This window comes from Kogia breviceps, chromosome 8 (genome assembly GCF_026419965.1).
Source record: "Kogia breviceps isolate mKogBre1 chromosome 8, mKogBre1 haplotype 1, whole genome shotgun sequence".
Classification (NCBI taxonomy): domain Eukaryota; kingdom Metazoa; phylum Chordata; class Mammalia; order Artiodactyla; family Physeteridae; genus Kogia; species Kogia breviceps.
Window position 1 is genome coordinate 20,247,069 of NC_081317.1, and position 14,501 is coordinate 20,261,569.

The window sequence follows — 14,501 nt, forward strand, 5'->3', positions numbered from 1 at the left end:
TCCTGCTTAAATCCACCACAACCCTCTGGTGTCCCAGCTCCTTCCCCTGTGTGTCCTGTCCCTGCCAACCGGCCTCTCTACCACACCACTTCTCCCCTCTTCCCTCCAGCCAGGCTGAACTGTTGGTAGTTCCCCAAGCACACTCTCCTCTCAGGCACCTCTAAATCTGTGCTCACTGTGCTTTCTCCCAGAACCCTCTCCTCTCCTCTGTCCACCTGGTGAACTCCTACGCATCCTTCAAAACTCAGCTCACCCTACTGCCCCTTGATTTCTGACAAAGGTGATAGGGACCGACAGTGAGAAAGGATGATCTTTTGAATAAATTGGATATCCACCCAGAGGAAATGAGTCTTGACCTCTACGACCATCCTATGTAAGAATCTATTTCAGGTGGATTTCAGATCTAAATATGAAACATAAAACAATAAAACATCCAGAAGACAACACAAAAGAATATCTACAACCTTGTAACAGGCAAAGAAGCAGGATTCAATTAGCATTCTCCACAGAGACAAAGAATGACAAGTTGGCCTGCGTTAAAATGAAGAACTTCTACTCTTCAGAAAAGAGTGAAAAGGCAAGCCTCTGAGTGGGAGGAGATATTTGCAACGTGCCCATCCAACAATGAACACATATCCGGAATATTTTTTAAGCTCCCTCAAATCAATAAGAAAAAGATGATCCAACAGAAAACTGGAGAAAAGACTTGAACAGGCACTTCACGAAGAGATTATCCAAACGGCCAAGCAACATAAGAAAAGGTGCTAAACCTCATTCGTCATCAAGGAAACGCAAATTAAAACCACAATCAGATATCACAATAGCTAATGCCAATTCTGTTGGTGTGGACGTGGAGCAACAAGTGCTCTCCTATGCTGCCTCAAAAGGGTGTATTGGTGTCACACTTTAGAAAATTATACAGTGGCCTCAGAATGGGAGAAAGTATTTGCAAATGAAGCAACTGACAAAGGATTAATCTCCAAAATATACAAGCAACACATGCAGCTCAATATCAAAAAAACAAACCCCCCAATCCAAAAATAGGCAGAAGACCTAAATAGACATTTCTCCAAAGAAGATACACAGATTGCCAACAAACACATGAAAGAATGCTCAACATCATTAATCATTAGAGAAATGCAAATCAAAACTACAATGAGATAGCATCTCACACCAGTCAGAACGGCCATCATCCAAAAATCTACAAACAATAAATGCTGGAGAGGGTGTGGAGAAAAGGGAACCCTCTTGCTCTGTTGGTGGGAATGTAAATTGATACAGCCACCATGGGGAACAGTATGGAGGTTCCTTAAAAAACTAAAAATAGAACTACCATACGACCCAGCAATCCCACTACTGGGCTTATACCCTGAGAAAACCATAATTCTAAAAGAGTCATGTACCACAACGTTCACTGCGGCTCTATTTACAATAGCCAGGACATGGAAGCAACCTAAGTGTCCATCGACAGATGAATGGATAAAGAAGACGTGGCACATATATACAATGGAATATTACTCAGCCATGAAAAGGAACGAAATTGAGTTATTTGTAGTGAGGTGGATGGACCTAGAGACTGTCATACAGAGTGAAGTATCTCAGAAAGAGAAAAATAAATACCATACGCTAACACATATATATGGAATCTAAAAAAAAAAAAAAGATCAGAAGAACCTAGGGGCAAGACGGGAATAAAGATGCAGACCTACTAGAGAACGGACTTGAGGATACGGGGAGGGGGAAGGGTAAGCTGGGACAAAGTGAGAGAGTGGCATGGACATGTATACACTACCAAACGTAAAATAGGTAGCTAGTGGGAAGCAGCTGCATAGCACAGGGAGATCAGGTCGGTGCTTTGTGACCACCTAGAGGGGTGGGATGGGGAGGGTGGGAGGGAGGGAGATGCAAGAGGGAAGAGATATGGGGACCTGTGTGCATGTATAACTGATTCAGTTTGTTATGAAGCAGAAACTAACACACCACTGTAAAGCAATTATACTCCAATAAAGATGTTTAAAAAAAGAAAATTATACAGTGGAATCGACTAAAGCTAATTATATACAACTTTATGACTGAGCAATTGCAAACCTTAGGTATTTACCCAACAGAAAAGTATATTACAGTGCATCAAAAGACATGTATGAGAATATTCATAGTAGTACTATTCATGACATAACCTCCAACTGGCAACAACCCAAATGTCCATCAATGATAGGTTGGAGAAATTGTGGCACCCATATTCACACAGTGAAATACCACACACAGTGGGGGTGAACAGAATAAAACTGAGTACAATAATACTGAAGGAGTCACCATCAAAATGCTGATCCAAAGAAGTCAACATAAAAGAATACATACTCAATGATTCCACGTATACAAAATTCAAAAACAGGCAACACTACTCAGTGAGAGAAGGCAAGAAAGGGGTTACCCTTTGAGATGGCAGTGACTGAGGGGCAGGGCGTGGCCAGGGGCGGGGTAGGGTCCCAGGGTAACAGAATGTTCTGTTTCTTGACCTGGAGAGTTTATTCACTTTGTGAAAATTCATCGGCTACATACTTCTACCCTTGCTGTCTTTTACATTTCAATATAAAAGTTTATTTCAAAAGCAAATAAAAGCCCTCATCCCGGGGCCTGATAGCACATTCCAGCTGATTCCTCCCTCCCAGCCCCAAAGCTGCTGTGCCACCTCCCATTCAGCAAACGCCTGCTCAGTGTCAGACTCCAGGCCGAGCACCTCACTTCACCCACATCATCTCATTCAATAACAGCCACCAGTAAGGGAAGGTGCCAGGGGTACCCCCGCTGCCCCCATGCCGCAGTGTCAGCATGCACGCAGCCCTCTGTGTACATACCTCATCTCATTACCCCAGTGAGGCTGGGCCCTTGCTTGAGGAAGTGCAGGCACCGAGAGTTTCTGTGTCTTACCCAAGTGCGCCCAAGTGTAGAGAGGGAGAGCCTGCCTTCAAGTCCAGAGCCCATGCCCCTGCACACAACATTATTTGGCCACGCCTGTGATAAGCCGCAGCATGTGGATGGATACACATAGGCAATCTCTATGGTCAGGCAGGAATCATGTCTACACCCTAGAGGGGAGGGCAGACTGGGATGGAGATCTCCTCCTTCGATGGACAAGCGTCTGTGCATCCGGATTCAGTCTCACCTCCTGCAGGGGCTCCCGGGCTGGGTCAGAAGCTTCCCCAGGGTTCCCCCTCCACGAGCCTCCCTGTCAAAGCCGTCTTGTTACCATCCATTACACGCCCATCCCTGGCACTAGATTAAAGATTGGACCTATACCTCCAGTACCTGGCCAGTGCACCGTACATAGTGGGTGTTAGACACATGCGGAGAGAAGGGAGGGAGACAGGCAGAGAAAGCAATTACAGAGCCGCTGTTTGAATCAACTGGGAACTTCATTAATCGAGGTGTGAGCAGTGAAGGTTTCAGAGCTCTGCGTGGAGACGGTTGCACCCCTTGACTAGAGGAGCGGGACAGGCACACCACCTTCCATTCCAGGTCCTCCCCGTGGCTGCCTCCAGCCTTTTTTCAAGGTTGTGGCCAGCCATTTGGCTCCCAGGGGCTCTGCCCAGCTTCTCCTCTGCCTTTCCCCATGCCTCCCACCCTCTGCCACCCTGCCCCGAGTGTCTGAGTTCTGCTATCAGCCCGAGGTTAACCCCACCAAGAGATAACCAAGGACACCACAGAGAGCCCTGGCTACGCAGGGGAGAGCGCGCCCAGTTCCAAATAACTTTCTGCACTCCCCACCTTTCTAAGTTGGGAGCCGCTGACAGTTTTCCGGCAGCAGCCTGAGCCCCAGTGCCAGGTGTGGGCAGGCCAGCCCGGAGAGGGGAGTCCCTCCGGAGTCCCATCCGGAGCAGAGGGCACACCTGGCAACTCTCCACACGTCCGGAGTGATGACCTTCGCCCACTGCCAGAGGAAGAGGGTCTCCTGGGACCCCTTCTCCTCTCCTCCGTGCCTAGAAGCTCCAAGCTCTCAAGCGGCTCGTGGGTGCCCCAGCACCCCTTTCCCAATCCTGCCCCACCCAGCTGGTTGTTCAGGCAAAGGTGGTGACTCCCAGGGGGCCGAGTCTGGCGGGCCTGCCGTGAGTGGCTCCAGCCTCTCCAGGCTGAGCCGGCTGAGCCATAAGCAGCCTCTTTATCCCTTGGAGGAATGACGGTTTTCCCTGAGCAATGACATCTTGGAAACGGCCTGACTCCACAAACAACAACAAACCTCCCAGCCTCAGCCCAGGCTCCAGCCTGCAAGAGGCTTCTGACCAGAAGAACAGGTTGGGGGCCGCTTTCCTGAGAAACCGGATCCTGGCCTTGACCGATGGCTCTCGGAACCCAGGAAGAGGAGAGGGTCTGCAGAGAATGGAAGGTTCTCTGGATTCCTGGAAGGGGCCGGGCAGTACCTGGTCCAGTCCCTGGTTGCTCCAAAGGGGAAACTGAGCCAGAGAAAAACAGCAGATTTGCCTGAGATCATCCAGTGAGCAGGGACCAGACTGCACCTCAGTCTCCAGCCTGTTGGCCGGGCCAGGGCTTTCTCTACTGCACACGCTGCTTTTTCAGAGGAGAGCCGGGCTCTAGCTAGTAAATGCGGGGGTCCTGGAAAGGAATGTGTCACTAAGGGAGTCCCCCAAAAGGGAGCATCAAGGTGAAAGCCAAGTACACTGAGTCATCCAGCTGATGTGACGGAGAGAAACCTGGGTGCGGGACCCGGAGACCTGGGTTCTTGTCCCTGCTGTGCTGCTGAGTCGCATATAACCTCGGGCAAATCCTTCCTTCAGACTCAGCTATTCTAGGGCCTTGGGAGACTGAACGGGAAGAGGCTCTCAGCGCCCCTAGGAACCCAGGGGGGTGTGGGCATTTCCTCCTCAGCTGCGCCTCTTCTGGGGGAGCCAGGCAGACCACTGGCTGAGAACCGCACGCTCCCCCAACCCTCCAATCCACCATCCTGGTTGGCACCATCCCAACAGGGCCCAATCTGAGCTCCAAACTGCTGCAGTCTGTGCAGAGGACCAGGAGCATTGAATTCAAACCAGCTGGGGCTGCCCCTTCCACCCTCTGTGGCCCGGGCCATGGGGTGGACACCACACCACCCAGCCCAGCACGATCCCAGCCCGGCTTTCCCTGTGGCCTCAGCCAGGCTGAAGCCAAGGTTCTCCCTGCCTTGTCTCCTATCAAAAATCCCATCCCCCAACCCCTTGGCTCTGTGGAAGCAACCCTGCCATGCAGAAACTAGGACCCTTCCTAAGGGACTCCTCGCCAGGCCTCAAGCTGGTAGTACCCACTGTCTGCCAGGCAGAGCTAGGAGATGGGTAGAAAGAGTTGACTTGGACATCAGAGCTTGTCCTCAAGGAAACCCATCTGAGCCCTTTCCTATCATGCCCCAGGCCCCAGGCTGGGCCCTTGGGACCAAGGGATGAGTAAGTCTCAAATCCCACATGAATAAGACATGAAGCAACCACAGTGGGTACCACCACCAAGGGACAGACAGATTCCAACTGCAGTATTTGCTCTAGTCATGGAAGTCTGGGTAGGATTAAGACCTGGAGAGAAGAGAAGAGATGGGCTTTCCAAGCAGTGGGAACAGCATATGCAAAGGCAAGAAGGCTACGGGCTGGGGTGGTTTCACTGATAGCAGATACTTATAATCAGAAGCCCCATCGATGATCTCTGGTTCAAAGTGCTGGAGACTCCCCAACAGGGGGTCACTCACCTCAGCTGCCTCCATCTTCACCATCCCCCTGCTGCAGCAGATGCCAGCCCCGGCCTGGAGCAGGCCCTGCTGCGGAACTTCGCTCCCCGAAGGGCCCGCCCTGGGCTAAGCCTTGCCACGTGCTAGGGCTGGCAAAGAGGGGAGGTGCCCCTTGGCTGGGCGTGGAGGACTCAAGCGGCCCTGGTGGAAACTTTGACTATGGCCGCAGTGCCCTGGCTGGGATCCCGCAGGCCCTGGCAGGTCAGACAGTGCAGCTCCTTCCTTCCAGGAGATATACCACTCCAGCCACCTCGAGAGGGTAGCCAGATAGCCCCCAGCCGTGAGGCCTGAGGGCAGCAAGATGCTGCAAGTTTTTGGTGAGGGGCCCAGTGGCCCTGTACTTAGCTAGGCATCTCCAGCCAGGAGCGCCAGATTCAGCGCTGAGCTCAGGGTAACGGCACCCACATATCCTGTCCTCACTGTTCCAGGGGACAGACGTCCTCCATCCTGCTCCTGGCCAGAGACCTACTGTGCGAACTTGGGCACAGCCCTTCCCGTCTCTGGACCTGGGCTTTCCTCAGCCCTGAGGTCCCAGGGCACGAGGGCTCTTCTTGGACACCCCGGGACAAGTGTAGAGATGCGAGGCCTCCAAGTTGATAAAAGAATTGGCCTCTGTCTGCTTACAGCGGCTTGCTCTGTGGGGTGAGCAGGTCCCTAACAATTATCCCCTTCCTAACGGGTCTCAGCAGGAGTCAAAGGAGCAGGTGCAAGACCTTTCCCAAGAGGCTCAGGAGGCAGAGCACTTCTGCTTGTACTTCCAGTGAACCTTACAGCCGAAGCCTCAGCAATCAGATGCAACCCCACTCCCGGTCCAGCCCCCCAGACCACCTCCTTGTCCTCATGGAACTAGGCAAGAACAGCCATCCTGGTGCCTCGTGTGTGGTCAGCATCCCTGACAGGACCGCCAGCACCGCTGGCTGAGCGCTCCCTCCCTATGCAGTGGCCCGACTTTTCTGCTCACCAAACATTCATTCCCCTCAGAAAGAAAAGCCAGATGACCAGTCTTGAAGTGGGAGCAGCACACAGTGGATGCATGCCCCTAGCCCTGCAGGCTCCCACCCACTCACCCCGAGACAGACAGACAGACAGACAAGCGCACAGACACACACACACACACACACACAGAGCTATCTCAGAGCAGAACACACATGGTTTGGTTGCAACATGCCTACCAATGGCTGCCCTGGGGAAGAAACAATAGAAACAGGGGCACGGGGTGGCCTGGACAAGAGCCCCCCGCCCACCATACACACACCCTGACACAGAGGCACCTACCCAGCACACTCCGGCAGGGACCCGGGGACTCCCGGCTGCTGCTGCCAGCCCGCCCGCCCGCCCCGGGTCTCCGCCCAGCTCCTCCCGCCGGCGAGCGAGCGAGCGAGCGGGCGGGCGGGCGGGCAGCTGTGGCAGCTCTTGGTGGCGCGTCAAGCAGCTGCCTTCCGCAGACAGAGCTCCTTTGTGTCCGCAGGGCTATTCATGGACTTACCCAAGGTCCCCGGGGGAGCGATACCTGCCGGGAAAAGCCGAACCAAATGACCGGGTTCCCCTCCCACATCTAAGTAGCGTTTCCAAAACCCTTGCATCACTCGTCCCTCCTCCTCTTCCTCCTCCTCCTCCTCCAGCGCCCTTCCCAAACACACACCCTGTCCAGCCCGCTGCCGCCACTCTGGAGAGAGGTTGGACTTCTTTCTTCCATCATATAGAAAACTCTGTAATTTCCCAAGACACTTTCATCTGAAAAGGAGCCCGGGATGTCTCGAGGAAGAGTCCTCGGCCACCCCGTCCTTCAGCCTGCGAGGGGCCCGGACAGCTCCTGGGTTACAGGCTCACATGCGCCAGCCCTGGCTCCCCTGCCATCAGTCCCCAGGCCCGGGGCTGGCCCCCCGGAGTGTCGCTCTGGAGGGAGAGGCATCCGCGGCTCACAGCAGCATTCCCTGGCACTGGGATTCCCGGCCGGCTGCTCCCCACAAACATCCCGAGGGCTCCCCCAGCTGGGGCAGCGCGACCCCACTGGCTGCAGCTCCGGCTCTCCGGCAGGACCAGGACGGAGCCAATCACGGAAACCTCCCGGCGCCCTCCCCCCCCCCCCACATTGTTGCTCTCGTCCCAGTGGGCAGCTGCAATTTAACCCAGGGTCCTGCAACCTACCGGCACTGACTCCAAGAATGCCACCGCCCCCGGAGCGGGCGGAGCGGCTGCTTCAATCATCTCCCAGCAGCACCATCAGCGCAGCCCAACACACATGTTTTTATTTAGCACTTTTGTGTGCCAAATCCGGGCAAGCAGAGATGGACAGCAGAGCTTGGGGCTTCCTCCCCGCAGGACGGTGGCTGCGAGGAGGAGCATGTTACAACAGCCCAAGAGTTAGGATCACAAGTGAAGGAGAGGTCCCTAACAGGGACCGCGGGGGGTGGGGGGGGCGGAGGAAGAGCACGGGGCTGGGAGGCAAGGGTCCCCAGTTCAGGTTCCAGCTCCAGCCCTGGTTGACTGGGTGCACTGAGCAAGTCCCTGCCCATCTCTGAGCCTGGATTTCCTCATCTGTAAAATGGGGTTGATAACCCTTGACCTACCCACCTGGGGGGTTAACAGAGGATTCAGGGATCCCGGGCCAGGCACTATTTTGAGAGTTTGGCCTTCGTTAATTCATTTGATCCTCATTGGCACCTTGTGAGGCAGGTACTAGTATTACCCTATTTGCAGATGAAGGATCCAGCGTAGGGAATGGTAGTGGGAGCCGCCCACAGCTTGCTGTTTGAAGACCAGTAGGATTTGAAGACCGGTAGGTCCAACTCCAGGGTGCCCACTCGAAACCACTGTGCAGCCCCACAGGAAGCCGTCTTGCCAGCGCAAAGCTGTTTGATGCCGAGGCTACGGCTGCCGCAGTTGGCTGTCTGATGTCAACAAACACACCCTGGGCCGCGCCTGGGGCTCAGGTCAGGGGTGTCTGTCCCATAGCCAGTTCCAACCTGAACATGCTTACCACCCAAGTGGCAGGCAAACTGGATGTCAGCCCAGAAAAAGATGGGGCAGGAGGAGCCCCTATCCTCCTTTCCCTCCTCACCCTGCCTCGGCCACCCTAGGCTGAAGTGCTGTCCCTCTGCCTCTTAGTCTCCCTGTACTAGTCTCAAAGTCTCTGAATGTCTGTCTCTGCCTGCCTCCTTGACCCTGTCTCTGACTCTCTATTCCTGTCTCTCTCACACATACCAGCATGTTCATGCATGCTGACATAAGAAAACATCCTTTATTAGGGTCAACTCGGAACAGCCCTCATCTGAGCTGGGCACTTACGCACTCCAATCAACACTTTGCCTTGTCCCTGGGGACAGAGCCAAGGCAGTCCTTGCAGGGCTCAAGAACCCTCCAGATTGGAAGGCTGTCATCCTGCAGGTTCCTGGGAAGCAGGGCCCATTCTTGTCCTGGGAAACTAAGGAGGTGAGTCTCAGGAGACGGCCAGTTCCAACGGGAGGCTGATAGTTCCCAGGGTGGAATTTCTGGTGCTTAGGATAAGATTCCTTAGGGTGGAGAGCCTGAATATAGGGTTCCTTGAGATGAGAGAAGTCCTTGAGTTCAGCTGAGTCTTCACCTCTCAATCAACAAACAGTTTTGGAGCACCAGCTACAGGCCAGGTTCTGTGCTGGGCCCTGGGGATGCGGTGGAGAACAGGCAGAAAGGGGCCCTGCACTCGCCAAGCCGACAGCTTAGCGATGGAGACAGACGTCAGGCTCACAGTCAGACTAGCCAGCCCATCATTAGACACTGTGCCAGAGCAGCCCTGCCAACCCAGGGCACTGAGTCCAGAACAGATCCAGAATGCATTCGTCAATACTCTGGACCACAAGGATAATGAGAAAGGGCACAGCAGTTCAGGGTCCCGAGGGCCAGGAGCAGGCCAGGCCAGGCTAGGAGAGCATCTAGTGCCGGGGGAGCCCAGGCGGCCACTGCCCACTGCCTCTCCATAGCTCCAGACACAAATCAACAAAGCATGTGGACACTCCCAGTGTACAGCCTGGGGTAGGATGGGAGAGTCACTGTCAGTCAGGCTATATAAGCCAAAAGGACCCTTGGAGATCTTTCACTCTATAAATATTCCCTATTTACAGCCAGAGAAACTGAGGCCCAGAGAGGGTTAGTGACTTTCCCAAGGAAACAGAGCAACTGAGTGGCAGGGCTGGGACCAGAGCTTGCTAACTCCCAGTCCGGTGCTCCTTCTGTTGCACCCCAATGCTTCTCAGACCTACGTAAATGATGGTGCTATTCAGTACAGGAGGACTTGGGATCTAGGGAACAGCGAGATCCAGGTGGCCCACAGGCCACAGGATCAGCACCTGGGCCCTCAGAGCCTGGGCCCCATTTACTTATTGATCTCCATATTTTATTTAACACACACTTATTTGACAGTACGTGTCAGCACTGTTCAGAGCACTTCCCAATTACTGACTCATGAAATCTTCATAACCCTATCAGATATGATGTCTACTGTCCCCATTTTACAGATAGTTAAACAGAGGCGGAGAGATAATGAAACCTGCTCAAGGTCACCAGTAAATGCATAGCTACGGATCAAACCCAATCCACTATCCGCTGTGCCCTGCACCACTGCACAGGGCGGCCATGGAACAGAGCCCTCCAGCTACATACTGAGAAGCCAGTTGGCTATACAGCCCAGCCATGCAGGCAAACGGCTCACTGTTCAGGCAAGCTGGCGGCAGCTTCCAGAGCTAGGACCAGGGAGGGTTAGCAGGGAGCCAGTGTATGTGCACCTCCCATTTTAAGAGAAGCAGCACCCCCAGGCAGAGCCCACGGCTCCAGAGAGGCCCCTAGGGAGATGCAGCAGCAGCAAGATACAGCCCAGACACCCCGGACAGGCCGTTCCCTGCAGCTGCACCGCGGCAAGGCTCCGTCTGTCTTCCCTCACTGCCTCCACTGTGTTAAGCCTGGTCCGCTCGGAATCGTGTTCGCAAGACCCCATCATGAACCCTGCACAGATGGAAACCCACCCACCTTCCTTCCCTTTGCAGACTCCACCTGGGGGAGACTGAGCATTGGCAATACCCTCCTTAAAAACAGGAGGGTAGCTGCCAAAAGCTATTTAATGAGCTTCCCTGTCCTGGCTTCTGATCCAAAGTCCACTGGGATTTTATTCCAGAGTGGGGAGGAGAGTGATGCCACTACAGCAGAAACTGGGCACAAAGCCAGAGAGGTGTGGTCTCAGGAATTACAGAGCTTATGACAGACTAAGACCATTCCCAGCCCCCACCAGCAGCTGCTCAGGCTTTCACTGCCTTGGACAATGAAAGGGCCAGGCCTGTGCTCGGGTGATGGGGGTAATGAAAGCCAGGGTGGGCCGGGACACACTGGCCCCGCCTTCTACAGAGCCCTGCCCCTGCCCCACCCTGTTACAGAAGAGGGCAAGAGGGCAAAGGCCCTGGGTGGCCCTGGGGAACTGTGGAAGTATCTGCATATGCCCCTCCAGCCCAAGCTTTGAATCTGCTAACCCACTTAGGAAGTTCTGGGCCTTTACTCATTGGGTCTTACAGCCTTGGTTTTGGGGCCTATAGTCTCCATGCAGAAATGCCATCCCCACAGAAGAGTGGGTGAAGAAACGTTTATTGGTTATTTTAATAACTACTGAATCCCTACTATGTGCTGGAGGCTGTACTCAGAACTATGGACACAGTCAGGGAAGCAGCCTGCTCCTGGGGTCTGACTTGGAGGGTGGGCACAGCTGACTCTGGTGCTGATGCTTAATCAGGAACTGTCCTGCCATGTTCTGGCCTCTATGACCCTAACAGCAGGGAAAGGGACACAGTCTCCCACCGCTTGCTAAGGGCATGCTCCTGGCTCTTCCTGGGGGCACTTGCCTTGTTCTCGAGGGCACGTCCTGCAAGTGGAGTGCAGGTGAGCAGGACAGAGCAGGCATCCATCCTCAGGTTCAAACCCAGGGAGAGTTTTGGCCTGTAGTCTGCAGAACCCAGGGCAGGTCCCTTCCCCCTTAATGGTCTCAGTCTTCCACCCCTAAAATGAGGCCAGAGATGGGTGTCCAGTAGTGCCCCAGTTTCACTCCTCCCCTTCAAGAGTCAGTCCCAGGCCCCACGAGGTCCTCTCACTAAAGGATTAGGTTCTGTCAGTGGTATTTAGAAAGAGCACAGACTTTGCAGCCCAAAAAAGTCTGAATGTGAGTCATCTTCGGCAAGTCACTTTAATGTCTGAGTCTCGGTTTCCTCATCTGTAAAATGGGGCTATTACCATCTCCCTCAATGGGCCCTGTGGATGACTAAATGAGATAGTGCATATGGAGGGCCTGTTGGTGTGCTGTCATTGTTGCTGCTATCATCTGTCAAAGGACAGAATTGACCTTGAGTGGGTTGGTGAAAAGAGTAATGTCAGGACTTCCCTGGTGGCGCAGTGGTTAAGAATCCACCTGCCAATGCAGGGGACACGGGTTCTATCCCTGGTCCGTGAAGATCCCACATGCCGCGGAGCAACTAAGCCCGTGCACCACAACTACTGAGCCTGCACTCTAGAGCCCATGAGCCACAACTACGGAAGCCCACACACCTAGAGCCCGTGCTCCGCAACAAGAGAAGCCGCTGCAATGAGAAGCCTGCCCACCGCAACGAAGAGCAGCCCCTGCTCACTGCAACTAGAGGAAGCCCGTGTGCAGCAATGAAGACCCAACGCAGCCATAAATCAATAAATAAATAAACGTATTTTTTTTTAAAAAAAGAGTAATGTTAAATGTAAAAATATCTGTTGAGGGTCTAATAGATGAGAGCCTAACATGGTGCCCAGTTCTACTGATAGCTGATAATCACTAACATTTATTGAGCAACAGGCTACTATCATCATCCCCATTCTACAGATGAGAAAACTAAGGTACAGAAAGGTTGCATGGCAAAGGCAATGGCAAAATAGGCAGCATGGCACCAAGGTGTATGCTCTTAAGCTGTATGCCCTGCCCTAATTCATGTTCCCCAAATGTCTCTGCCCTTGACATGTGCCTCTTCCTCAGCAACTTCAGGCAGCAAGGACAATCCCCGATCTGCTCATGCATCCCCCAACGACAGCCAGGGGAAGCCCACATGCAGCAAAAGCCAGTAGACAAAAGACCACCAGAGAGCTGGTCCTGAGAACCATCGCTGGGCTGGGGCACGCATCACAGCCACCAAGCATCAGCCTGACCTTGGGTGCTGCAGTGGCACAGGATGGCCAAGAGCCACGACCATCTCCTTTCCTGGCTCCAGTCCAACCAGCCACTCGCTGGCCTGGGATTTCAGGCTTTGGGGAGCAATCCTCGACCCACTGGTGCTTGTGCCAGCTCCAGGGTCAGGCCATCTTGACTACTGGAGTCCCTGGGAAGTGTTTGGCACAGATGTGGAGGTCAGCCCTGTGACCTTGACCTTGGCTGCTAAATGCAGTTCATCCCCGGACTCCCCCGAGTTCACCCCTTGGACTGTTGGGCCTAAGGCCGGGTCACCAAAACAGAGGGTCAGCAGATGAAAGACTGGACGGACTGAAATGCTGGCTTTGCTGCTGTTTTCTGCAGGACCTGGGGCAAGGCCAGTCCCCTCCTTGGGCCTCAATTTCCCTGTCTCTAAAATGGGTGCTAGGGTTGGACGAGATCAGTGCCACCCAGCATGTGGTCTGCAGGATGCACTGGTCCATGAACTGCTTGTTACTGGTTTACAACAAGATAAGCAGCAAAATCAAGAGTGTCTGGAAACTTCGGTAGCAACTTGACATTGCCATGACATCCAAGTGCAAGACAATGGACTGGTCTGATTGAATACTTATAAGGCTAGTTTGGGTGCTGTCAAACCAGCATGAGATATCATATACAGTGTGCGTTTTAACAAAAGTATGAGGCTCTTCACCGCAGGTGATTTAAGAAGCCCTGGTCAAAAATGTCCTTGTTTCTACGAGAACTCACTAACTAGGCCTCTATCACAGCACTCACACCTGCAGTGGGACTCATGATCCTGTCACCCCAATGTTTCCCCCTCCACTGCTCCCAGCTCAGAGAATGGCACCACCAGTCACCTGTTTGCCTGAACCAGACTCATGGGCGTCATCCCTACCCCAAACTCTCCCCCCATCCAATTAATCACCAGGTCTCGCAGATCCCACGTCCTCCACATCATGCGGAACTCTCATCTCTTGATCCCTGCCACCTGCACCCTAGTCCAAGGCACCAGCACCTCTTCCCAGGGTGAAGGCAACAGCCTCCTAACTCCTCCCTACCTCTCGCTTTGCCATACTCTATGCCATCCTCGTCAACAAGGCTGTGAGCCTTCTATGACACACGTCGAACACAGAGCTCCCAGCGCCCCAGGATAAAGTTCAGATTCCTTACACAGCCTCTAGGACCCTGAACACTCCTCCAGCTCATCTCATGCTTCCTTTTCCCCTCCCTCATGCCCCCACGCACACTGGTCTACCTTAAGGTCCTCACCTAGAGTGATCCTTCTTACATCCCAGCTCCTGCCCCTTGCCTCATGTCCCTGACCAGATCCTCCCAGTCGGTGCCCTCCCTGGGCCTTCTGTCACAAAAGTTATCTTTTCATTATATATTGTTCCTACTTGGTTGGGGTCTGTCTTTCCTCCAGCTGTCCTCTACCACACTAGACTATTAATTAGCCCTATGGAGATGAGAACTATGTCCGGTGATGAACCACAAAGTAGAGGACACTTGCCTGGCCAGCTTCTATCTGTGCTTCTTTGCTATCTGAGGAACCACCCC

At 53.6% G+C, this 14,501-nt stretch overlaps 1 protein-coding gene across 12 annotated transcripts in view; it reads right to left on the reverse strand.

Annotated features, from left to right (window-relative positions):
- Window positions 1-14,501, reverse strand: part of RGS3 (regulator of G protein signaling 3) — a 131,604-nt gene that overhangs the window by 28,220 nt on the left and 88,883 nt on the right. The window contains exons 1-2 of one of the 12 annotated variants that reach the window (XM_067040943.1): window positions 7,910-7,996; window positions 7,037-7,271 (exon numbers count right to left, since the gene is read on the reverse strand). The exons of 8 other annotated variants lie outside the window; for them this stretch is intronic. Coding sequence is in view for 2 of the 4 variants with exons in the window: in XM_067040941.1 (XP_066897042.1) it covers window positions 7,248-7,316 (69 nt within the window). In the remaining 2 variants the exon portion in view is untranslated. Of the gene's footprint in view, window positions 1-7,036; window positions 7,353-7,403; window positions 7,766-7,909; window positions 7,997-14,501 lie in introns of those variants that run through there. 3 more of the 12 variants (XM_067040942.1, XM_059071243.2, XM_067040941.1) reach the window with 3 other exon arrangements.